The following is a 25,067-nucleotide window of genomic DNA, read 5'->3' on the forward strand; positions in this document are numbered from 1 at the left end:
GGTCTCTTCTTTCTTATTGTCTGGTCTCTTCTAGTCTCTTCAGCTCCACCATGGTCTCTTCTTTCTTATTGTCTGGTCTCTTCTAGTCTCTTCAGCTCTACCATGGTCTCTTCTTTCTTATTGTCTGGTCTCTTCTAGTCTCTTCAGCTCCACCATGGTCTCTTCTTTCTTATTGTCTGGTCTCTTCTAGTCTCTTCAGCTCTACCATGGTCTCTTCTTTCTTATTGTCTGGTCTCTTCTAGTCTCTTCAGCTCCACCATGGTCTCTTCTTTCTTATTGTCTGGTCTCTTCTAGTCTCTTCAGCTCCACCATGGTCTCTTCTTTCTTATTGTCTGGTCTCTTCTAGTCTCTTCAGCTCCACCATGGTCTCTTCTTTCTTATTGTCTAGTCTCTTCTAGTCTCTTCAGCTCCACCATGGTCTCTTCTTTCTTATTGTCTTGTCTCTTCTAGTCTCTTCAGCTCTACCATGGTCTCTTCTTTCTTATTGTCTGGTCTCTTCTAGTCTCTTCAGCTCCACCATGGTCTCTTCTTTCTTATTGTCTGGTCTCTTCTAGTCTCTTCAGCTCTACCATGGTCTCTTCTTTCTTATTGTCTGGTCTCTTCTAGTCTCTTCAGCTCCACCATGGTCTCTTCTTTCTTATTGTCTGGTCTCTTCGAATTTCTGTAGGCCTCTTGCATAATGTCTTCTGTTCTCATCTGGTCTCTCCTTGTCTTTTCTGGTCTCATGTCTGATCTTTATAGTCTCTCCCAGTGTCCTTCATGGGTTATTTAGGTCTCTCGTATGTTCTGGTCACATCTGGTCCCTTCAGGTCTTTAGCATGATCAAATCAGTTTAAACCATGTGAGAACAGATTAACTCAGGGTCACCCACACCAACCCATGTGAACCCATAGATGTGTATCCTTGTTTATCCAGATAAACCCAAATCAGATCAGGTAAACCCAAGTTCACCCCGACTAGTTCAGGATAAACCAGGTAGGACCAAATGAACCTGGGTCAACCCAGATCAGATGAACATAGATGAACACAGATGATCATATACAGGTTTACACAGCTGACTGCCCAGCAGTCTTTCCTCTTTTACTTTTCCAGTATTTTTTTCTGGATTATTTCTATCTCTTTGTTTTCTGTAGCTATTTTTAAATGTCATTAATAGTAATGACCAAACAGGGACTGGAAGCAAGAGGAAGTAATGATATGTTCTAAAACAGAGATGATAAAGAAATGTTGAAATTTGATTAATCTCTTCATATGTATTGTCAATGTCACAGTTGCTGGCTGTGGATCCTTTTAACTTCAGCTACAGTGTTTTTATCTTCTATCTTTAGTCTTGAGGTCTCAGGCACTTTACGAGGGTCAGAGAAGGATTGTTGTGTTTAGAGAGAAAATAATAACCTTTAGTTTACAGAAAGCGCCTTCAGCATCATGCAGTGACATTTAATTTACTATTTTACTCCATCATCAGTTACTTCGACTCTTCATTGTCTTCATCTGTGTTCCCCTCCAGCCTTACAGTACAGTAGTATCATCAAAGAGGCAAAGAGTTCACATCGTGGACCTCCGATCCACATTCATCTTGTTTCCAGTTTTTAAAACAAAGTTTTCCTTCCTATTCCTCCATCAGGGGATTCTCTACAGCCAATCAAAGCAGTGAGTCATCTGCAGCATCCAATCACGAATCGCTGCAGCATCAGGAGGCGTGTCTCTGGACCCACTAATCACTGTGCTGTGAAAAACCCCTGGTAAAAACCTTTTTAATATGCAAAGTTTTTTTGCCACATACACAGAGGCATACGCTTTTGCGTTTGTGGTCTTTGTAATTATGTATTTTCACAGTCTTATACCGCAACAATTTTACATCGACTTTCTTGACTTTCAAATGTATATTTTAAATTGACCATCATCATATGTATAATTCAGAGCACAATTCAAACAGGTCCAAAAAATGAGTTGTCTCTTGCCATTGACTACCGTGCATATTTTTTCCGAAGTAATGTCCCATGGTGGTCCACCAGAAGGGGAGGGACTTCGGCTCTCTATTGTGTTGTTTTGCTTCCTGCCTGATTGCCTAATGTGTTTCACCTTGTTATTAGGGATGTCACAACAACAGATACTTTGGTACCAAGTCGATACAACAATTCTGAAAATATGTCGGTACTCATTTTTTCAGGTACTGTAGGTAATGTTTACGGTGGTTCCAACACGCGGAAGATGGCGACAAGTGCAGCTGCAGCGACAACGAGACTTGTTTGGAAGTAAGTTACTTGCGTTGCGTTTGTATTACCAAACAGCTGGCATTGCTGTGTCAGCTGACCAACTATGTAACATATAACATTTGCAATGGCTAACCGCTAAGGGCTACTGTGTTTAGGCTAACATAATGTAAACATAGTTCGTCATAGTAGGCTGCTGTCCTTACCGTTAAGTCTGTGTCATCTTCATAATGTTAGCGTTTTAAATAAATATTTCCGACTAATATAATGTTACCATGTCAGTAAATTGGCTGGCACTTTACAGTTATTGAGCTATACCTGATAATTTAAAGTAGTATATGCTGAAGTACAGAGGATTTATTCTTTAGTTTTTTTTTAATCTTGTATCGAATTTGGTGGAATTTAACTGGTATTTGTGTCGACTACTAAATTTCTGGTATCGTGACATCCCTACTTGTTATCGTCACCCCTCCTGTGTATATAAGTTGTTGTCTTCATGTTGTTAGTTGTTCATTGTTTCAACCAGTGTTTCTACTGTTGTGTTGCTACTCATGTCTCGTGTTCCAGTTTTGTTCCTTTGTGGCTTGTGGATTTATGGACTATAATATATTTGTCTCTGGATGTACATTGTTTTGTTTTGGACTGCATCACCATCACTGTAAATTTCACAGTTTGTCTTATTAAAATATCACCACTAATACCTCCTCTGTTTAAGTGTCGGCATCTGGGCCCAGATATCTCTGTTTCCCAGTTTCAGTCCAAATGAACATAGCTTTAATTTTGACCCATACGTGAGCATGTGAGAGTCCTGTAGGACTTATTAAGTTATATGCAATTTGTGAATGACAATCATTTGTGAAACATGATGCTACCATGCTGCTTGTACCATAACTTGGGTGTACAACAGTAGGATGATTTGTACAGTAGGAGAGTGTCCATATTTTGGTTTTTGAAAAAGAGTACAGTTGGGGCATAAGGCAGACGGACGCTTGCAGTGGTTGGAAGGTTCAAGTAATTGGTGGCACCGTGGCAATGTGTATTTTAATCCAGGCTATGATTGGTCAGTTCACGGAAAGTGACATTGATGAGCAACTTTACGCACACGTGAAGTTTTCTTTTTTTTTTAAAAGCACCTGATCTTCCCCCTGCTACGACTCCCAAGAGGACTGGCAGTTTGTGACAAGTGCTGGTCATAGACTGTATATATGATTGGTCAGTTCTCAAGAAAAAGTCCCGGTATGCCAAAGAGTAAAATCTAGAAATGCCGCTACTGCGTACCGGTGAGTACAGGCCCATGTCAAGAACTACGCTTGGGCATTTTTACGGGATTGGGATTGGGATTGGGATTTTACGCTGTTCAGGTGCCATGTCCCACTGTGGACAAGCAAGCTGCTGCTCTGTGTTGTTGCTGAGGATAATGATTAAGATGCAGTTTGACCAATGTTTGTATGAAGGCCTACATGACCGACCACCGGTGGTGTGCAAAAAGGAGAGACCTAAAGAGAAAGGTAAATCAATGCAAATACGCACACACTGAATGCATACTGTAGAAAGCAAAAGCCGAATCCCGAACATTTTTGGCGATTTCGAAATCCTGGCCGGACGCATTTTTTAGGTCCAAAAAGGGCACATGTCAGGGAAAAAGACCTACTGGATGGGGACTTACTTTGGGTGGAGTGAGAGAAGTATTAGCGAGAGGGAAGTGATTATGTTCAGCAGCCCTGGGCTACATCAATGCTACTACGATCTCCGTCCACACCAGCGTTTTAGCTGCGTATCAGAATTGATCTCTGAAATGACTTAAAACACACACCTAGTGGCCATCCATGTTCAATGGGCATGCGAGAGCCGGAGTAAACAGGAAGCGGATTGTCTACTCTGCAGTGTGCTGAAGATTCTGCGAAAGAAGAAAGTACTACTAGAGACAAAGAACAGCAATTGTGAAGAACCACAGCAGAGATTTCTTTACATGGACTAACAATGAGGTGGAACTGAGACAGTGGCAAGACTGGGGGATATCACAAAGCAAATACAGCAACATGTACAGCACAAATAAAAAATATATTAATAAAAACACCAGAACAAAAACACTGTAAGTAGATTTGTGTTTTTGCTTTGAATGACTAATAAGACCCAATCATGAAGCCAAATGTATGCATCTGCGTCATTGTTTTCAAATGCCTCCTTTTTCGCCTGTCCGCACGAAAACGCTACAGCATAATTTTAAAACAAAAACGGGGTCAGCAGTGTTTTCAAACTTCTACGTTTTAGGTCTTCGGATTTGCCGCTTTAGTCTGGACGGCAGGCATCAACAGAATGGACAATCGTCAGCAAAGTTTTATCTTAACCTATAATAATACATCATGATTTATTTATTGATTATATTTTGTATTATTAATCTAAATCTGTAGTTGTAGTTTTGCCAAGCACAGACACTGAGATTGAAGGATTTGGGCGCAATAGCAGGACACTTGGGTGCTGTAGTTACATGGAGGATGAGGCAGGCAGAAATTAACAGTAATCATAATAACCTAAAAGTAATAGTCCACACTGAGAAAGCAGGCAAGAACCAAAATAAAGCTAAAGCTATCAAATAGATGTATTGAGGTACAATTTGCCTCTGCATCTAGGTAGAGTAGAAAGTAGCAGAAAGTGGAAATATTCATGTAAAGTACAAGTGTTTAAGTAAATATACTTAGCTCCCTTCCACCGCTGGTTTTTAATAGTTCTCCTGTAAATGTTAATGAGGATTCTTAGTGACATTATGAATTCTGTTGTGCTGCGTTAAAGAAAACTTTATGAAACTGTGGTTTAGTTTAAAGCTGGGAGGAGGAAGAAGGAGCAACAATATGCTTAAATGCTGCGTGCCCTTCTTTAACCAAAAGTATAAGTGACTACGAACAAACTTGGTTTAAGGGAAACACCATCTCTGTTCAGTGGATGTGGAACTTTTCTGTTTTCCAGCTCTAGTGTTACTTTCGTCAGACGAAACTAAACAAAATATATTCGTCAGCGACCTTTTTTTTACCTGACTAAAATGAGACGATGATGAGACGGCGACAATGTGCTTAAACACTGACTGCGACTATCTTAACATGCAATATTGTTGACGAAAAATGACGAGACTAAAATGTAATTCGTAAAATAAAAACGTTAATAAAATATCTCTCCCTTTTTGTCAGTACAATGAGGAGACAAAATATTACACGCCAATTTTTTTTCCTCTAAATTATTAGTATATAGTCTTTTTTTCTTCCTGTGCTTTGAATGCTGGCCGACCAGGGTGACACCTGGGAATGATAATGTGTTTCACTCACCTCCCTCCATGAGGCATTATGAAGCTCTGGCCTGGGGAAACCTTTGTTTGCATGCTGAAGAGGAACACTGTTTGTTTGTTTGTTTGTTTTTGTTAATAACTCACTTTCAAAGTCCACTCAAAATTTAACATTTGAGTGTTGACTGTGCACCACTGAGCCAGAGTCCAAATAAATAATCAGCCTGTGACAGCAGTTGTATGTCTTGTATGTTTAATGTCTCCTGTGACTCTGAGGAGGAGGAGCTTTGTCAAGTCTGAGGAAAAAAAACCCTAAGGATGTGATAGTGATGTCATCAGGGTTATTTTGGTTCAGGCCTGGAAACTACAAATGTATAAACAGAAAGCCTGCATTGCAAATTACAAGCATATATGCTATGTTCCAGGCAACTCTGAAGTGGAAGTGGAACACCACTTGAATTCGTTCCTACTTGTGAAGTCTGAGAAAAAATATGTACCGACTTCACGAGTAGCAGCTGAATGATGTCACACAACAATGGCAGTACATTTACATGTATTTAAATTAACATAATACATACTATCACATAGTTAAACCTGTTCTGCATGTATTTTTATATAGAAATATGTTGCCAGTGTTATTAGGTAGCTGGTTACAGTAAAGTCGTCTTCTCTGCACAAAAGTTATTCTGGAAAATGTTAAAAATGCTTAGCCTACAACATTTACAGACTTTTGAGGATTACCAGCTGATGTAGCAAGATGGGTACACAGTTAACAAGTAACGTGTATTTATGTTGCTTGTTTTCATTAAACGGACAGTCCTTTTAATTAACATCAAGGGCACAGCTGAGGGTGCAACTGTGTTTACGCTTGACAAATAGTTTCACGGTCAGCCATGTTTTTTGTTCGGAAGTCGGATATTTCACCTGGGAAATTTCCCAGTTCTAAGCAGTCTGGAACTCAGGGAAGGGTTTAACACAAGACACCACTGAGTTGCTTTATGGGAAATGAGGTATCCACTGTTCTTGTTATTCAGAGGATGAACCCTTTAGATATTAGGTGCGTTCGAGATGACTTTGGCTAACTTTCGCTGACTTGATAGTCTGAGCTGCAGGGGCAGGGTATAAAAACACTGCCGTTAAGTCGGACACATTCTGCCTGCGTGAGCTTGGAACAATGACTGATCTCGAGATCAAGCAAAAGGTGGTTCCAACTTTGTGCAGCCAGAGAAAAACAACTGCGCCAGCCGGACTCAGACACCTGCAGCCGCCTTGCTCCCGTGAAGTATTAATGTCATGTGACATGGCAGGGCTGGCGAAAGTCAGAGAAAATGTCTAACCAGCATGCCTTATGTTAAGTCCAGCATGCATCACGTGAAACGCACCTATTAAAAACCACGACCTCCAACACCGTGTAATAACCGCTGCAGCCTCCAGGGGACGCCAGCAGCAGGACTGAAGGCTGGTTGTGCCACTTGACTGGAGAGGTTTTTTTGTGACTCTCATTTTCAGGAACATTACATCATCATTGTCTAAAACACACATACACACACACACACACACACACACACACATACTCAGACGCAGTGGGTGAGCGAGGGGAGGACAGATTGAGATGCATGTTTGCTGTTTGCATCTGAATAGAGCGTAAAGTTATGCGTGTTTGAATTTGGGAGGGGGAGGAGGAGGAGGAGGGGGAGGAGGGCGGTCTGTCAGCTGCAGGATTCCATCACTCTTAGCAACCGTTATTGAGTTACCACAGAAACGCTCTGCTTCTCCTTTGTCCTCCTCCCTCCCTCGCTCTCTCTCCTCTCTCACTCTCTCCATCCTGTCTTTATTGCTGGTCGACTTCCTCCTTGCGTTGCTACGGCGATGCTCTGGGACATTCAGCTGGATCATTTTGCCGCCGCAGTGCCGGAGCGCAGAGCTCAACTCTTCAGCTGTGGACTGATGAAGGAGAGCCGCCAGCTGATCGACTGAAAAGATGGCGTGAGTCTGTTCTTGCTTTTCAACTTTTTTTTAACACAACTACACTTTGTCTCGTGACCTTTAACTCGCTCTCAAGGATCAGAGATCATCAATCTGGATTGGCCGGGCCGTCAGGTGACATCGCAGGAAGTTGGATGAAGTTCCATCAAACCCAAACGCTCTCCACTGCGATCGGCGTCGATGTTTTCACAACTCCGTCAGTCTGAGAGACGTCTGGACGCTTCACAGACGCCAAACTCTGACCTGTGAACACTTCTACAAACCCTAAAAAGCTCTACATATTTGTCCTCCTCCTACTTGTACGCCTAGATGAACGAGGAGGTGCAGGAGGCTGAGGAGCAGGAGCACCAGGAGAAGGAGGGAATGCAGCAACAGGATGGAGAGCAGGAGGAAGTGAAGCAACAGGAGATGCAGCAAGAAGAGGAAGAGGTCCAGCAACAGGAGGGAGAGAAGGACGCGGAAATGCAGCGACAGGATGGAGAGCAGGAGGAGGTGAAGCAACAGGGTGGAGAGCAGGAGGCAGAGGTGCAGGAACAGGAGGGAGAGGAGGATGCGGAAATGCAGCGACAGGATGGAGAGCAGGAGGAGGTGAAGCAACAGCATGGAGAGCAGGAGGCAGAGGTGCAGGAACAGGAGGGAGAGGAGGATGCGGAAATGCAGCGACAGGATGGAGAGCTGGAGCAGGTGGAGTCAGAGGAGGTTCAGGAGGAGGAGGAAGTGCAGCAACAGGATGGAGAGCTGGAAGAGGTGAAGCAACAGGAGATGCAGCAGTTGGAGGAAGAGGTGCTGCAACAGGAGGGAATGCAGGAGGAGAAGATGCATCAGCAGGATGCAAAACAGGAGGAGGTGGAGTCAGAGGAGGTGCAGCAGGAGGAGGAGGTGCTACAGCAGGAAGAGGAGCAAGAGACGCAACAGGAAGAGGAGGTGCAAAATGAGGAAGAGGTGCAACAACAACAGGAGGAGGTGCAGCAGCAGGAGGAAGGACAGACTGAGGAGCACCAGCAGACTGAGGAGGTGCAGCAGGAAGAGGAGATGCAACTGGAGCAGGAAGAGGAGCAGCAGAGTGAGGTGGTACAGCAGGAGGAGGAACAGATTGAGGAGCTCCAGCACACTGAGGAGGTGCAGCAGGAGGAGGTGCAGCAGACTGAACAGGAGCAGGTGCAGGAGGAGAAGCAGATTGAGGAGTTGCAGCAGACTGAGGAGGAGGAGGAGCCGCACCAGGAAGAGGTGCAGACCGAGGAGATGTCACAGACTGAGGAAGAGCAGACGGAGGTGCAGCAACAGACTGAACAGGAGCAGCAGTTTGAGGATTCACAGCAGCACAGCGAGGAGGAGGCGCAGCAGATTAAGGAGGTGCAGGACTTTGAGGACGCTGTGGAGCAGAACCACAACAACCAGGTCCTGATCCGACTGAGAGGAATGTGAGTAAACACATTCAGCTGCCTGATGATGTCATGTTGATGGTGATGATGTAATGGCACTATTGATAAGTGGTGATCATGTTGTGAGCATCACTTCAGATCAGTGTGTTCAGACCGACATCAGAGTGGGGACGCTGGCATGAGGGAAAGACGGATGACAGGGAATTAGTGGAAAACTGTGGGCGTGCGACATCGCTGAACATAAGAGGGAGAAAGAGAGAGGGAGTGTGTGTGTGTGTGTGTATGCATGTGTGTGTGTGTGATTTTGATGAGGTCACAGCTTCCTGTCTGTCTGTCAGATATTTTCTAAGCAGCGGACGCTAACAGGCGAACGTCGCAGCAGGAACAACGCGCCACATCTGTCTGAAATTTTTTGAAGCAACAGCCTTCAGCCTTTTTTGTTCTCTTAGTTGCCATGGTAACGGCAGAGCGTTGCGATGCAGCAAACTCGGAACAGGAGCGAGAGAGAGAGAGAGGGGAGGGGGGGAGTGAGTGTAATGTATACAAGTAACAAATGTGCAGTGCAAATGGGTAATAAACATACAGAATATTTTTCACAAGAGCGTGTCCAACTCTCTTCAATATATATATCAACACTAGAAAAGTCTGCAACACCTGGCCTTATACTACATGACACATAGATTAAATGCCTTCTATTTGCAGATGATTTAGTCCTCCTATCACCGACAAAAAGAAGGACTCCAGCAGCAGATAAATATCCTGCGTGAGCATAATGGCCAAACTTCAACATGGCTGTGAAAGGTCTGAGGAACAAAGCAAGGAGAGCTTTCTGTGCCATCCCAATGTAAAAATTGTTATATCAATAAAGATTTTCACAGCGATCCTAGAACCAATTGCCATTCATGGGAGTGAAATATGAGGTCCACTCAGAGGTCCAAATTGTGACAAATGGGAGAAAAACCCAAATGAATCTTTCCATACAGAAGTTTATATTTACAAAGAACCCTAAACAACGTCTGCAGAGCAGAACTAGGCCGATATAATCAGAATCCAAAAAAGAGCTACCAAATTCTACAATCATCTAATATCAAGCGACCCAAAAACCACAAAGCCCTGACCTGCCGGGATATAAACCCAGAGAAATGTCCCCTAAATCAACAAGCCGTTTTAACAGTTATTCCTTTAAACTGACATGATGCTATTTAAAAGCTACATATTTATTAGCTACTAGTAACTATTCAACTAGTTGTTACTATTCAGTTGTTACTAGTAAAACTAGTAACAACTGAATAGATACTAGTACCTCATTTTTAGTAACTAGTGACTATTCCATTAGTTACTAGTTAGTAATTGCAGATTTTTGCCATTGAAATGCAGTGCAGATATTCATCAGTTACTAGTAACTATTCGAGTAGTTATATAATAATAGTTAATATAATAAACACAAAAAAGTACATACTAGTACCTAATCAATTGTAAGTAATAAAAAGAGAATAGTTACTAGTAAGTAGTAGCTAATAAATAAGTATTAGTAGCTTTTAAATAAGTAATGAGTAAATGTTAAAGCAGCTTGCCATACACTGTCACCAAACTGCAAATAAACAAAAAGAAAAATACATCACACATTAGAAGAAAAACATTTACTGGGGCGGCAGTAGTTCTGACCAGAGATATGGAGTGTGGACTGGTAGCTGAAGAGGTGCCAGAAGTACAGGCGTAACACACCTGAATCTCCAAATGAACTGTTTGCAGCCACGTTGCACTGTGGGTAATGTAGGTCCAAGGTTTTGGCAAGAAAAAAAGACATCTGTGGTCCTGCTGCATTGATTTTGAGCCTATTGAACTGTTCATCACAAGTCAGACAATGTTATAGGAGTGCAACGCTAAATGTGTGCGGCACTCTTTTAATGCTAAAGCACACAACGATATTTTAAACTGCTTTGTGTCAACAGTTTGTGTTTGTCCTGTTTCAACATGACAGTGCCCCCGTGCACAAAGCAGCTCAAAAAAGAGACTCAGAGTCAGACCTGATCACAAACATCAGTGTTGGACCTCACTGATGCTCTGGTGTCTGAATCGGAGACATCAGGAGTGGAGGCTGAATAAGCATGCTCTATGACATGTTTAACTATCACATATGTGTGGAGTGTTTGTGTGTCCGACTGTCCACATACGTTTGGCCATATGGTGTATTTCACATCTGAAATCTAATACATCACATGTGAAAACATGAATAGATTTATTTTTAACATTGGTCCTTTTTTGGGTCTGGTACAGCACTTCACCACCTGAGAGTCCTCTTCCTCGTCAATTTGAACCATGACTCATCATCCACAGACGGCACTCCTCAAATCAGAAACATTGGATGATTCTGTTATGATCACGAACATCAGATGAATGAAAATGAACCTTTCAGACAGTACTGTACAAAAGGTGTTTAAAAAAAATGCTCTAAAGTAAGAATGCTTTAAAAACTAGACGCGTTAGAAGTGTTAAGATAGAAGTGTTAATAGATTATGTTTATAAATTAACAAAATGCAAAGCGAGTTAACAGCATTAGTTCTTCTAGGTACACTAGCGCATAGTCTTTAAAGGAACTCGGCAGGTAGGTCAGCCCAAACATCTTGGAGAAATCCCCACAGTCCTTCTGCGGATTTAAGCAGCCTCAGTTGCTTCTCTCTCTTCGTGTAACCCCAGACAGACTTGATGATGTTGAGATCAGGGCTCGGTGGCTGCTGTACTTCCAGGATTCTTTTATTTCTTCTTTACACTAAACATAGTTCTTCATCACTTTCACTGTATGTTTGTGGTCATTGTCATGCTGCAGAATGAATCTGGGGCCACTCAGACGCCTCCCTGGTGGTACTGCATGGATAAGTATCTGCCTGTACTTCTCAGCATTGAGGAGACCAGATCTCCAAATCTGTTTGCAGAAATGCAGCCCCAAAAATTGCAAAGAACCTCCACCTTGCTTCGCTGTTGCCTGCAGACACTCATTCTTGTACCGCTCTCTGGCCCTCCTGCGAACAGCCTGCCTTCTGCTGCAGTGTAATTTTAAAAAGTTTGACACACCAGTCCATTTTTCTGCACCCCAGTTTGTTCCTGTGTTTCTATAGTTGAGTCGCGTGGCCTTGTTTCTGTGTTGGAGGCTTTTTGGCTGCAAGTCTTTCATAAAGGCCACTTTTGACCAGACTTCTCTGGACAGTAGATGGTGTACCAGGATCCCACTGTTTTTTGCAGCTCTATGCTGAGGCACTATTGGACATCTTCAGATTGTGAAGGGAAGTAAGCATGATGTGTCTTTCATCTGCTGCAGTAAGTTTCTTTGGCCGACCACAGTCTTGACCATATTTGGACGAGACTGTGGAGCTAAAGGCTGTGTATGGAGCTAGCTAGCTTGCTTAGCTAAGTGCATCTGTAATTCACGTTAACTGTCATTTTAACAGGGCTGGCAATTTTGTCTAGCGAATAAAAGTCTTAAAATTAAATGTACTCACCAGAGAAAGGGAACAGCCAACTCCTAATAAGCTTTTTCAACAGCGCTGGTTAAATTTACACATTGCCGTGGGTACATATCACTCCAGCCTGATTGACAGGTCGCCATGGTAACGACTTGTCAATCACAGATAATCTTGCCCTGAAGCATACTGTGCTTTCTGGTCTATTTTTCTCTAAATGGGACCATTTTTTATTTATTTATTTTTTTTATTATTTATTTTTACAGGCAAGTTATTAAGAACAAGTTCTTATTTACAATGGCGGCCTGGCTGACATAAATACAGTACATTAGAAATACATACAGTTTTAGCAATTACATAAAATACAATTAAAAACACCACACAGTAGACAACACAAAAATTATTACGTAGAGAAGCAACTGCAAGTGTCCGTGAACAAAGATGATATAATAGTTTTAAAAGATGAAATTAAAATTAATGTATCCAGTTTAAGAAAACTTAACAAAGCGTTCCAGTCGCGAGCGGCAGCAGATTGGAAAGAAGCAAGACCAAAGGCAGAGTTGGTTTTGGGAATACTTAATTGAAGACGAAGTGAGGACCGGTTGTTGTATGTGACAGGCTTTCGCTGCAACCATAATTTACTAAATGAACATCATGCTGTACTGAAAAAGACATGAAACTAGTGACTGAGACCATAAACTCATTATGAAAGTGTTTACTAAGTTAATAAATCGGTGTGAAGTAGGGTCATTTTACCATTATTTCTAATGGAACCGGACTTCTGTTTGCAACCAGAAGAGTCGCCCCCTGCTGGCCGTTCAATAGAATGCAGGTTTAAGGGACTTAAATCAGTTTGCTGACTGGAAGATTCCCGCTTGCATAGAACACATAAAAACATAGACAACACACAAACCAATGGTTCAGAAACATGATGATGTTTGGTGTAATTGTTTAATTGTTTACACCAGGTGATATATCTGCAAAACCCCTGACTTTGTGGAAGTGTACCTTGAATAATTGATGCTGTTTAAAGGCAAAGGCTGATCACACCAAATATTGATTTGATTTAGATTTTTCTTCCTTTCACTCACTTTGCATTTTGTTAATAAATATGATCTACCTGTATATTTACTTTCTTATTGCACAGTACAGTGTATCTCCGACATGTTCATAAATTTACATCTTATAATGTAACCATTTGTCAGACATATCACTGCTGTCTCATTCATCACATTATGGCAGAAAAAAAGTCACCTGCCATTTTTGATTTAATGAAAGTTTCTCGCAGCAGTGAAATGAGATGTGCATGGTATAATTTTCATAAAATACACACACAAATGTATGACCCCCTTTGGCAACTCTTGTTCTGTTTAACAGACCCTACTCGCTACACAGCATCTTGTGTTAGTAACTAGTTGGCATCAGGGCAAGAGATTTACCAGCAGAAGTTGGTGTGTTGGTTAAAGAAGTTGATGCCAAGAGAAGTGTTTAATTTTGCCAAATCCTGTAATAAACATTGGCAAGTGAATGTGTTATTGGTCAGCAGTGATTCAATGAGAGAAACTGTGAAGGTGTAAAAATAAAAACGCAGAATTTACCACAGAAACTCATCTACTATAGCGACATAACTTTTAGATCAGCACTTCAGGGGGAACTCCGTCTTTATGAGAACTAGCTCATGTCTTCTGCGGCTTTAGAGGAGCTTTGTTTTGTTTGCTTTTTTAAGAGGAGATTAATAACAGAAAGCCTTCGTTAAAAACATTTTTTTTTCTGTGCTCGTATCAAATTGGCCGACACTGATTAACTCCAGTGATTTATTGTTGCACTCCTACAATAATATATACAATCTTCCTTGTCAAAACCTGACGCCAACTTTGCCGCCAATGGTTGGGTAGGAGATATTGGTTTGTTATGCTAGTAGCAGCTAATGATATTTTGTGTTATATTTGTTGAAATTCTTTACATCCTGACAGCAATCAATCAATAAAATGTTCAGGAAAAAAGATCTGTGGCTGTTGGTGGACATTCGGCATGATGAAACAATTGGCTGGCCTACTTGCCTGTATACCTACCTGGCTACCTACCTGCGCGCCCTCTGCGTGTGCACTCACTGTGCATAACAATGTGTTTTGGGGGAGTGGCTTTGGAGAGAGGCCAGCTGTTTCTCCAACTTTACCTACTCAAGCTTTAAATATGGTGGGATGGATGGTTGTAGTTGAATTTGAGGCCCCAACGCACATGGCAAACTTTAGCATCATAGTTAAACACTACAAGTAGGCCTAGTGTAAAGGAGGTGGATGGGTCAGAAACATTGACCCAGGAGACTGGTGTTAGTTTCCCTTGTGAAACAAAAAGTCCATCTGAAGCCTGGATTCTTTTTAGATATGTTACAAACATTATGTACCGGTAAGTAACTTTAATCAGAGCCGGCCCTGACAGGGATTGGGGTTCTTCTCAATCCTCAGGAATTGTTAAAGAAAATTCAGCAGCCAAATTCACAATTTTAGCATAAACAGCCAATTCAATAGTCATGGTCCACAATGAAGAAGTGTGATCCGCCTCCACAAAGCCTTGTCAAACTCCACATCATAGCCTAAACTGGCAGACCAAACCTAACCTGGGATCTGGGAATGTTTCCCCACATAAACTGTGTGTCAACCCAGATACTATTTTCTTGCTTTGTAGTAAATTTATGGGGTAATTTTCCTGAAATGCAAGAGCACTGGTTTAGTTTAAATGGTGGAGGAGACAAATAAAGAGAGAAACTTTTCTAATTTAATGAAATCCCTGCTGAGTCAGTACACATGAGCCTTCCCTCCCCTTTTGAGTCTCCGTTTGGGGGAAATAACTTCTTTTCTTTTAACCTCAATGATAAATGTATTCATTTTAATTCAGTTAGAAATTCCTGCACTTTAATAGCTCCTGTGTTTCAGCAGGTTTTCTGCTCATGTTTAAAACTTTCTGCACATTAAGAATATCTCCCACATATATGTGTTCTCTGACATTTCCAGAAAAAAACGCAATATTACGAGACTAACGTCATCATTTAATGAGAATTCATAATATTTTCAAGTCTACCTGGCCTCTACTCTGCTGTGCATTAGGTTATTGATCCGCTGGTATATAGCCTATCCCCTTCAGACCGTTAGGCCGACACAGTTTGGGACTGCATGGTGCATGTGAAACCGAAACCTCCTAGAAACACTACTGATCAGGCAGAACTCTCACCATAAATCCACACATTAACTTCAGCAGCTTCGATAAAGTGCAGCTCACAGTCCAAAACAGGAAGGCTGCGCAAGGTGCACATGATTAAAATTGCTGGTGTTGCATCAGCTGGGTGGAGTTGATTTGGGCTGAGTCGAAAACCCTCTCTTGCGGTGCACCCTGACATTTTGCGCCCTAGGCAACCGCCTATGTCACAGGCCGGCCCTGACGTTAATTATTTGAGTGTTCCCACCATGTTTCATCTAAATTAATGGAAGTGCGGGCAAATGACAAAGATCAGTTCAGCTCATCATCACAAAATCAGCTGCTTCATATTGTGTGTGTGTTTGTGTGTGTGTGTGTGTGTGTGCGCGCGCTTGAAACACTAAAGTGCCCTCTTGTGTCTTTATTCATCTCCGTATTAATTATCCCTGATAGATGAACTGTAGATGCAGCTCAACAAACAGCAGAGGTCTGTGCTGTTTGGAGGGAAAGTGTTTTTTTTTTTTTTTGTCTTCCTACCTAGTTTCCGTGGTAACAGCAGAGCATTTTGATACAGTAAGAGGAGAGAGAGAGGGGACACTTTTTCGGGTCTTTCTTTTTATTTATTGTTATACACAGAATGTTTCCTACTGCCTTTTTCTTATTTAATCTCTTTTTAAATCGATGTGCTTTGGTGAGATGAAACAAAGATGAAACCGTCCACTTCGGTTACGACAGTAGAAACAGTAGAGACCAGTCTAATGCCTCCAGTAACTGAAACACAGCAGAAACCAGAGTGTTATTAATGCTCTGCATTCTTGTTTCTGCTTGAAGGGATTTAATATTTAACTGCAAATGTTTGACTCCAAATCAATAGAATACAAGTTGCTTTCATGTGCATATATATATATATATATATATATATATGCATATATATATATATGTGTGTGTGTGTGTTATTATATTATCAGACTGCTGCATTTTAATAGATGCTCTGTTTTCTCTTCAGGCCAGGGCGCTTGGTCTTGATGTAGGCGGTGTAGATGGAGTTTAAACCGCTAAAAAAGTGCGAAACGCACCCTGTGGCGGTGCTTCACAAACAGAACCATGCTGAGATATAATACATCTAAGAATAAAATATACTTTACATGCGCAATATTAATAATGCTCAAGGATGCAAAACATATCAGCACAAGGACGGGAAAGTAAAGAAAGCGAATGCTAATTATTTCACTGAAGGCATCAGCCTGGAAAAGTCATGACAGAGTGGTGAGTCATTCTCCAGAAACTATCCTCACCTGTCACTGCTGGTGCTGCAGCGTGTTTTTTTTTTTGTTTTTTTTAACCAAAAGCACAATGCAGCCTGCACCCTGGCTCTGCTCACCATGCCGTACCCCGCTTTGTAATCAGCACTGATCCGCCCACATGGGTCAGTGTACAATTACCACTCGACCATGAAATAACAGCTTCCTGCTGTCTCAAAGCTCAGACGTGTCAGAGCTGTGATTAGCCTTCAGGGTCGGACTCCAGAGCCGTGATTGGCTCATTTTTAGACCCGAATGGAAATGCTCATCTTCAGCTTGTGGATTTTATATCTGATGTACATATTTACATCCTGGAGGGGCTTGTTTATTTATGAGTCACCAGTGAGCCATGACCATGATGGATGTGAATTCTTGTGTTTCCTCTTTGTTTGAGGACCCACAGACCCCACTTCCTTTAATATTTATAGTCTTTTCTTCTGACCTTATTTATACCTAAGCTGTTCTTAAGTATACTAACATGCAGTACTCCGCATACACTATGTACATACTTGTGTAGTGCATACATTTCTAAAGTGTAGTGTTTGACCTCTTCTTCTTCTTCTTCATTTTAATGGTGAATTGTAAGGGGGTGGGTATCACCAACATTAAACCGCAATTGTCACCCGGTAAAACATCTGCAGGCTTGTTTCGCTCCATTGACTTCAATAAATTTTTTTTAAACTGAATAAAAATGAACATACTTTCACATTTATGATCGCAACAATTGAAGCTTCCTCGGCTGCCATTTTCACAAGTTTAAATATACATTGGTGGTCCCTCGCCTCCCGCTACGTAGGCAAGATGGCGACCCTTCAGAGTGAGAAGTGTCCAGCATTCCACACTCAACTTTTTGGCTGTTGTGAGAACACCATTAGGTGCTTATAGTGCACTGCATTTTGACATAATTGCCAGTGTGAACACACTTAGGCACTCAAAATTGCAAGTGTAAGTATGGAAGGGCGCAAATTTAGACAGAGCACATATCTGTAGAAAAGTACTTAAGTGGGCATGCAAATTTGACAAAATACAGAGAAGACCATGAATCATAAGCCTTGTTTCCATCACTGTTTTTTTATGCGCATTTTGAAGTGTCGCATTAGAAAAGGTTGATGGAAACAAAACAATCCTTAATTTCGCAAAAAAGTTTTACGCTTGCTAGAGGTGGTTTTTGCCTTTGTCCAATAAGAGTTAATGCACTAAATGGGAGACGGAAACACTTTTCCCAAATAAGTTCTGACCTTGTAACTCACATCTGATCAACTGTTTCCACTGTCGGCGTCTTGCCTGATATTATCATTACACGCGGAGACGTGGCTGGTAGCAACTTGCCCTCTTGAAACGCATTCCTGAAGATCTCTCTCCATTTTTTTCAGACCCATGGTCCTCAGGTCCATGTGACTGGTTTTGTTTCTGGTTTGGAATCCATGTGTCTTGTTTATTACAGCCATGTGTAATGTCAACTACTGACTTGCTGTTGCCTGGTGTATTTGCTCCGAAGCTGATGGAAACGCACCTAATTCACATGTTCTTTTTTCTTTTTTGCAACATTTCAAAAGTCTGCTTAAAATTCGCATGACAATAAGATGGCCATTGTTACATATCCCGTGGAACCTCTCATGCACCTGAGTGTGGACTCACACGAACAGTATGTGTACCGTCAACAGCAATCACAGCTGTAGAGCAGATAGAAATTCATTATGTTGAACCATGTTTCCCAGCTGGGGACCCCAAACAGTTTTATCAGTTCAACATCATGCCTAACCTGTTCTCACATTGAGGAGAAATTGGGCCCTTGTGGCTGCCGCTTTGCTCCAGGCTCTATTCTTGTGTGGGAGTCTGTTCAGCTAAGCTGTTGGGAAACAGTAATTTGCAAATATCTTATGCAATAAATGTTATTTTTGCAAGTTTTATAATCTCTCATTAGCTATTACCTGATTAGGTGATATGACAAAAAACCTACAAACTACATGATGTAAACCATGGCCTCAATATGATCATGATTTGCTATCACAGCATCATATTTAGAAATACTCCTCATTATCTGTCCTCCGTGTTCATCGCAGCACAGCAGTAGTCTTCAGCCACACACGATGAATTCATCATCAGCATGAGACCATTGCGAAACACGATAATATAATTAGGCTTCATATTCTCAGACAATTTGGACAAGTCAATATTAATCTGATAAAACAATGTTAACTAAAAAGATTTTCCTCCGGCTTCCGTGTTTTTGGGGAAAAAGAGAGGTTGTATTCACACTGGAATATGGAGTCAGTTTATGATTAGGACTGTCTGAACACAGCGTGTGATTGGTTAATATAACTGACTGTTCTGTTTTTGTTTTTGTTTACAGGCAGAAATATAAAAGTACATCACAGAGGTAAGACACACACACACACACACACACACACACACACACACACACAAAGGAAGCTCTTACTCTCTGAAGTACTGGACTATAGCTGTTAGCAGTTTCACCAAACAGACATTTCACCTCTAGACTTCTCACATGGTTTCATTTTCATTTAAATAACAGACAAAAAAGTGATTTCTGCAGCAGAACTTCCGCTTTCTCTCTATCTCTTTCTTACAGCCCCTCATATTTATGTGGGGACCCTTCGTGGGGCCCGGCATCTAGGTTGGGAACCCCTGAACTAAACTGGCTTACTTTAAATAAAATAGTTAGAATTAATAACTGTTTTACATTTTGTAAGATTTGTTTTTTTTGTGTCATTTGGCTCCCCTAGTGTAAGTCACAGCTGTACACATGCATTTCTTGATCAAAAACTCGGAGTAGTCAATTACTTTGCTAACAGCCAAAGCAGGTGCGACAACACCAGACACAGCAATATCACAGACTAGTCAATCAGCCAGCTTGCCGTCCTGTAGACTTTTATTTCACAAAGCTCTCTCCAACGTCCAGCAGCCTAGTGCTTGGTCTCTCTCTTTTTTCTGCTTCCTTCATCTGCGTCCTCTTCGGTCTTTTCGCCTCTGCCATTAGATAATGTTACGTCCATAGCGGCTGCTGAGCCCAGTTATGTTGCCTGCTGGCATATCTGCGGCTGGACACTGCCGCCGATCTCCACCTGCAGCAGCATAAAATTGCTTGAAACTTGGGTGGTGAGCTAGCCAACAAAGCTAGACAGCAACCAGTGCAGAAGCACTTACATTAACGTGTGTTATGTAATAAGTTAGCTAACATCAACTCAAGTTATATAGCTAGCAGCTAGCAGTTAGTTTAATAAATAACTAGTTACCAGCAGGTTACTAATGCCAACAAACATTGTCATGCACCGATGTCTTTTTGGCTATTGGAGCAAAGCATCTTACCAAACTATGAAAACTTTTAACCACCAATTCATAGTTTTCAGTCACGTGACATGCGCAATGACCTGGGGGGCAAAACAACAGACTAACATAGCGGCTCACACCGCGACTCCCCTTATTGGTTGGCAGGCAGCGGAAAATAAAGTCTTTTTTGCCCTCCATGGGAGCGTTTTCATTGGAATGTGACGTAATGTGAAAACTATGAATGGAAGTTATTCCATATATTATTATATTATTTAACTGACCTCTACATCAGGGGCCTTCAACTACATTTGTTTTAAGCAGACACTGTAGGGGGTTTCAATTGCCATATTACTGTTTAATAATTTCAACTTTTGCAAAATGAAGCTTTTTATTAGCTTATATCAGTGTGAACAGAATCCTTAAAACATGGTAGGCCTAAATCCATAAGGATAAATCTACATAGGCTACTACATAGATTGACTTAGAAAATGCTCTCAGACCGCAGCCATGGAGTTCTCTGAGGAGTGATGGTTAAAATCTGTAATCGTAACTCTGATTGGCACTAATTAACCGGTTTTGATGCTATTATGCAGCTGCCCGTTATTGTGCATGAGACACCTGTAGTTACTGCTGGTGACAGCAGATACCTTTTAATACCACAGGCAACAGAAGTCTGGGGCAGCTAAACAAACTATTGTCGGGCAGTTATTGGCATTTTCCATAATTCTGTGAGCAGTTATGATCTGACTTTATGCTGCACACATGAGTCTGCGAACAGCGAAAGTGAAAGGAGTTGGTGACCTGGCTGAAGGTGGAGGTGTGCAGCAGGTCGCATGCAGCTCTTTATCTAACTGCTCACTGTGTCTGCTCCTGACTGTTGCATTACTCACTGCAATATTTCAAACTGGTCCGCTGTCTAAGAAACTGTTGAAAATCACGGATGTCTTGTGTAGCCGCATTGTAGTGGTCTACACAGCAGCAGTCAGCGCTGATCTAACTTACAAACAGATTACATTTCCTGTGATTACTTCAAAATAAAAGTCAACTTGTGTTTTGCCAGTGAAATGCTTTTTATGTGAAGCTGCAGCAGCAGGAAATGTTTGCATTAGCAGTAACTTAATACAGCATTTTTTCACAGCTTACACTGTATCATGATAAAGCTGTTGTTCTCTTGCACTTGAAGCCAAAGTGGTCACGAGTTTTTCCTTACACCTTTTTTTTTACTCAGTCACGGATGTGATTGAAAATGTACAATACTTTAAACAAAACATACTTAAATAAAAGTAATATTACAGATTTTAAAAAACTGCTTCTAAAAGTACAAGTACTCAGAAAACGTGAGTAAATCATTACTTTACACCTCTGTTTCAGACAGAGGCTGAAATGAAGGCCTACATGAAGAACTAGTATAAGATAGAAACATTTTTTTTTGAACTTTGAATCATGCAAAGCTGCCATACAGGAATCACAGAACTACAATATAGGACTGGAAATGCAGTACAATACATCTCCTTTAAGATAATATTACTGCATAGTGTTGCTTTAAAACTAGCTAACTGTATGTAAAGTAGTTAAAACAAGTGCTTCTCTAACACTGATGCATGGGTATTAACAATAATGTAACACATGGTAATATATCATCTACATTTCTGCAGAATGTGTACTTGTACTTTTGATACTTGAGGTACATTTAACACTTTGGTACTTTTACATAAGTGGGTTATATATGCAGGGCTTTTACAGAGTATTTTTATATTGTTGTATTGGTAGTTTTTCTTAAGTTGAAGCTCTGTTTACTTCTGCGCTGCTGGAAACATCACTTGGGATAAGAACTACTTGAACTGCCAGTCTAGCATATGCATACATATATATATGTGTATATATATATATACATATATATATATATATATATATATATATATATATATATATATATGTATATATGTATATATATATACATATATATATATATATATACATATATATATATACATATATATATATATATATATATATACATAACTGAAGACACTCTGGTCCTTTAAGTCCTTATGGTTGAACAAACTGTCATGGCCCATGTGTTGTTTATTCTTTTGGTGATTTTATGTTTGGTCTAGTTCTGTTTTCACCATCCCTGCTTGACCCCTGTCCTCATCTTAGTTCATGTCTCAGTGTGTAGTCCTGGTTCTGTGTTTTAGTTCTGTGTCTTAGTTCTTCGATCTGGTTACTAGTTTGTTGTTTTCCATTTAGGCTTTACAAGTATTCTGGGTTCTGTTTCTTCCATTTGTTCGAGTTTTAATCCACTCGTCAGTCTGTTTTGTCTGTGTCCTCATTTGTTTCTGCATCATAGTCTTGGTTTGTTCAGGTGTTCATCTCGTGTCAAGTTACATTTTGCCTATGAGTGCCCTGTCTGTTCACTCCATGTGCCTGTGCCTTGCCTTGTTCACTGTTTTACTCTGAAGGTATCTACGTTTGCTGTCTGTGTCTAGTTTTGCTTCCTGTTGTTTTTACCTTGATGTGATCCACCTCTTATGTTCACTCCCCACTCGGATTAGTGTCGGATTAGTGTAGCTTGTTGTTGCTCTGCCGCCTGTGTCGAATGGGTTTGTTCCTGCTTAACCTTGCCTGGTTCTTGCATCTTTGTTACACCTTGTTTTCTTTGGATTTGCTTTGAACTCATGATCATAATAAATCACTCAACTGAACCCGCTCTGCTCCGGTGTCCTGTGTTTGGGTCGACAAACCTGTTCACACACGGCAATCTGCACTGCTTTGAAATATCAAATGTGGATGTTTTTGCAGTGGACCCAACCTGTCACCTGATGTGACTGCAGACCAGTAATATATATATCAAACATCATGACACAGTTTGTACTTTAATGAATTTTAACTCAACTTGAAGCCCTCTCTGTCATTAAAGATATAGCAGCAGGGCATATCACCCCAGTTAATACTACTATAATGCAACTCTACTATGTCTATTACTGCCACTACAACTCGCGGTGCATTCACATGCTCCTCGGATGGTCCCATGTGCTCTTAAGTCAGAATGTGGACTCACTCAACTTGGACGCTACTACAAAAATGTGTTGGATTAGTATTATCAGAGCATATAAACAACACGCAGACATCTAGTTCACTCTACATGGACAGCAAACTAACTGTTATAACCATATTACACATTACATGTTTGCAAAATATGTATATGCAATACGTGATTTTGCACAAATCAAAGTTCTGTATACTTCTTTATGTTCCATATGCACTTTATTTCTCTTTTTGCAACAGATATTTAAGGAGGAAATAATTCTGATTATTCCAACACCACATGAATGCACCATTAGTCACCGCTCAGCCCTCCCTTTCCAAGTGCACAGAAGAAGCTACAGTGGCTGACACGCTCTTCTTACTTCTAATAAATCAGACAACTACTAGGCCTACCACTACTAATAACATTACTTCTTCTTCGTACGTAACGCACTCTGTAGTGTAGTTTGTCCGTTTGGGCTACTGTAGAAACATGGCGATGCAACATGGCGACTTCCATGTAAGAGACCCTGCAGTGTATGCAGATAGACATGACTCATTCTAAGGTAATAAAAACATAAGGGTTCATCATGTAAGGTCTTTATACGCCACTGAATATAGTTATGGATATTATATAGCATTTCTGTCAATAGATCCTCCTAAATATTACACACTGGACCTTTTTAAATATCTGCAATCTTGAACTTTTGGTTCTCCCTCGCTCCGTCTCCCTGTCTCCAGCTCCAGCTGTAACCATGGCAACTAAAACAATTTTCATCCCGTTTACAGGAAGGTGTTTGGTTACCGTGACAACTGCACGATGCCTGGCCGCAGCGCCGAGTCTTTATGTCTCCCTGTCGTCAGCCTCCTCTGTTGTAAACATTCAAACTATCCCTCTATTATCCCTGCACAAAATATCCATCCACCCATTCATCTCTCTGTCCATCAGTTTATGTACCAGGAGCGTGGGTGTTGATACGAGCCCTCTTTGGAGTGGCCACTTCATGCCCACTCAGCATCTCTGAGCAATAAAATGAGATTATTTTTTCTTAAAGTTTTACAGTGTTGTGGAAACCTTTATAAATACAAAAACTTCAGTTTCAACATGCTGTCCTGGCTGACAGAGACACAGTGAGTATAAAGTCATAGATACAACAGTCGGGTGTGTATGGCAGCATGTTTATTTCCAGGAAGAGATTCCCATTGCTTACTGTGGGAGTCAGCTGATTGACAGGAGGCAGAGTGTCATGCGTCCATCTGGAGGAAACAGATTTTCATGTTCTGGTTCTGTGGTGTGAAACAGGACAGCAGCTGTGTGGGTGCAAAGTATGAAGATCGGTACTTCCGTCCGTCAGTTAGCAGGTGTATGAAGTCTGCAGAGAGGATTTCTGCAGCACAAAGCAGCATAATTTTACAGATTTATAACTCGCTACTGTACTTGAGGTTCACATGATTTGAACTTAAACACCGCCCCTTTGTCTCTGACCTTCTCAGATGTGGAGGAAGCCTTTGATTTCCCAGAAAGATTATGCTGGTATACCAGAGTAGCATGAGCTCTCAGCACTCTCAGCTCAAAACACCAGCTCAGACAATGTTGGCAGAGCTGGGCTACTTTTTTTTTGAGTGGGTGAGTAAAAAAAGCTTTTGGGTGGACGTGTTCAAAGCTGTGATTGTCTGATTTAAATCTGGCAACACTGAGCTCAGGCAGCGTAGCATGAGGAGCCTTAATAACATAACTATGCAGATGAGATGAAGATAACAGCTGGGACAAAATATTTCCCTGCTGATCCATGAGGTACCTCAGCATGATGAAAGTCAAAACAGCGTGAATTGACTGAGCGTTTTGAATAGCTATCATTTTCAAAGTGACTGGTTGTACTATTTTGTGGCACCGATGTTCATTCCTGTTTCTAAGGTCATTGTCAAACCAGCATTTACAACAG

At 41.2% G+C, this 25,067-nt stretch overlaps 3 protein-coding genes across 3 annotated transcripts in view; 2 read left to right on the forward strand and 1 right to left on the reverse strand.

Moving 5' to 3' along the window:
• frzb (frizzled related protein) overlaps positions 1-7,383 on the reverse strand; it is a 30,895-nt gene extending 23,512 nt beyond the window's left edge. The window contains exon 1 of the mRNA XM_046054577.1: positions 7,242-7,383. Coding sequence (XP_045910533.1) covers positions 7,242-7,383 — 142 coding nt within the window. The remainder of the gene's footprint in view (positions 1-7,241) is intronic.
• Positions 7,384-7,782: 399 nt separating this feature from the next.
• LOC123974134 (involucrin-like) lies at positions 7,783-8,621 on the forward strand. The gene is made up of 2 exons (XM_046054578.1): positions 7,783-8,536; positions 8,602-8,621. The coding sequence occupies exons 1-2, from the start codon at positions 7,783-7,785 to the stop codon at positions 8,619-8,621; spliced, it is 774 nt and encodes a 257-aa protein (XP_045910534.1).
• pde1a (phosphodiesterase 1A, calmodulin-dependent) overlaps positions 8,586-25,067 on the forward strand; it is a 36,166-nt gene continuing 19,684 nt past the window's right edge. The window contains exons 1-2 of the mRNA XM_046054977.1: positions 8,586-8,894; positions 19,160-19,186. Of these exons, the coding sequence (XP_045910933.1) occupies positions 8,716-8,894; positions 19,160-19,186 (206 nt within the window). The 5' untranslated portion in view covers positions 8,586-8,715. The remainder of the gene's footprint in view (positions 8,895-19,159; positions 19,187-25,067) is intronic.

The sequence above is a fragment of the Micropterus dolomieu genome, linkage group LG07 (genome assembly GCF_021292245.1).
Source record: "Micropterus dolomieu isolate WLL.071019.BEF.003 ecotype Adirondacks linkage group LG07, ASM2129224v1, whole genome shotgun sequence".
Taxonomy (NCBI): Eukaryota; Metazoa; Chordata; class Actinopteri; order Centrarchiformes; family Centrarchidae; genus Micropterus; species Micropterus dolomieu.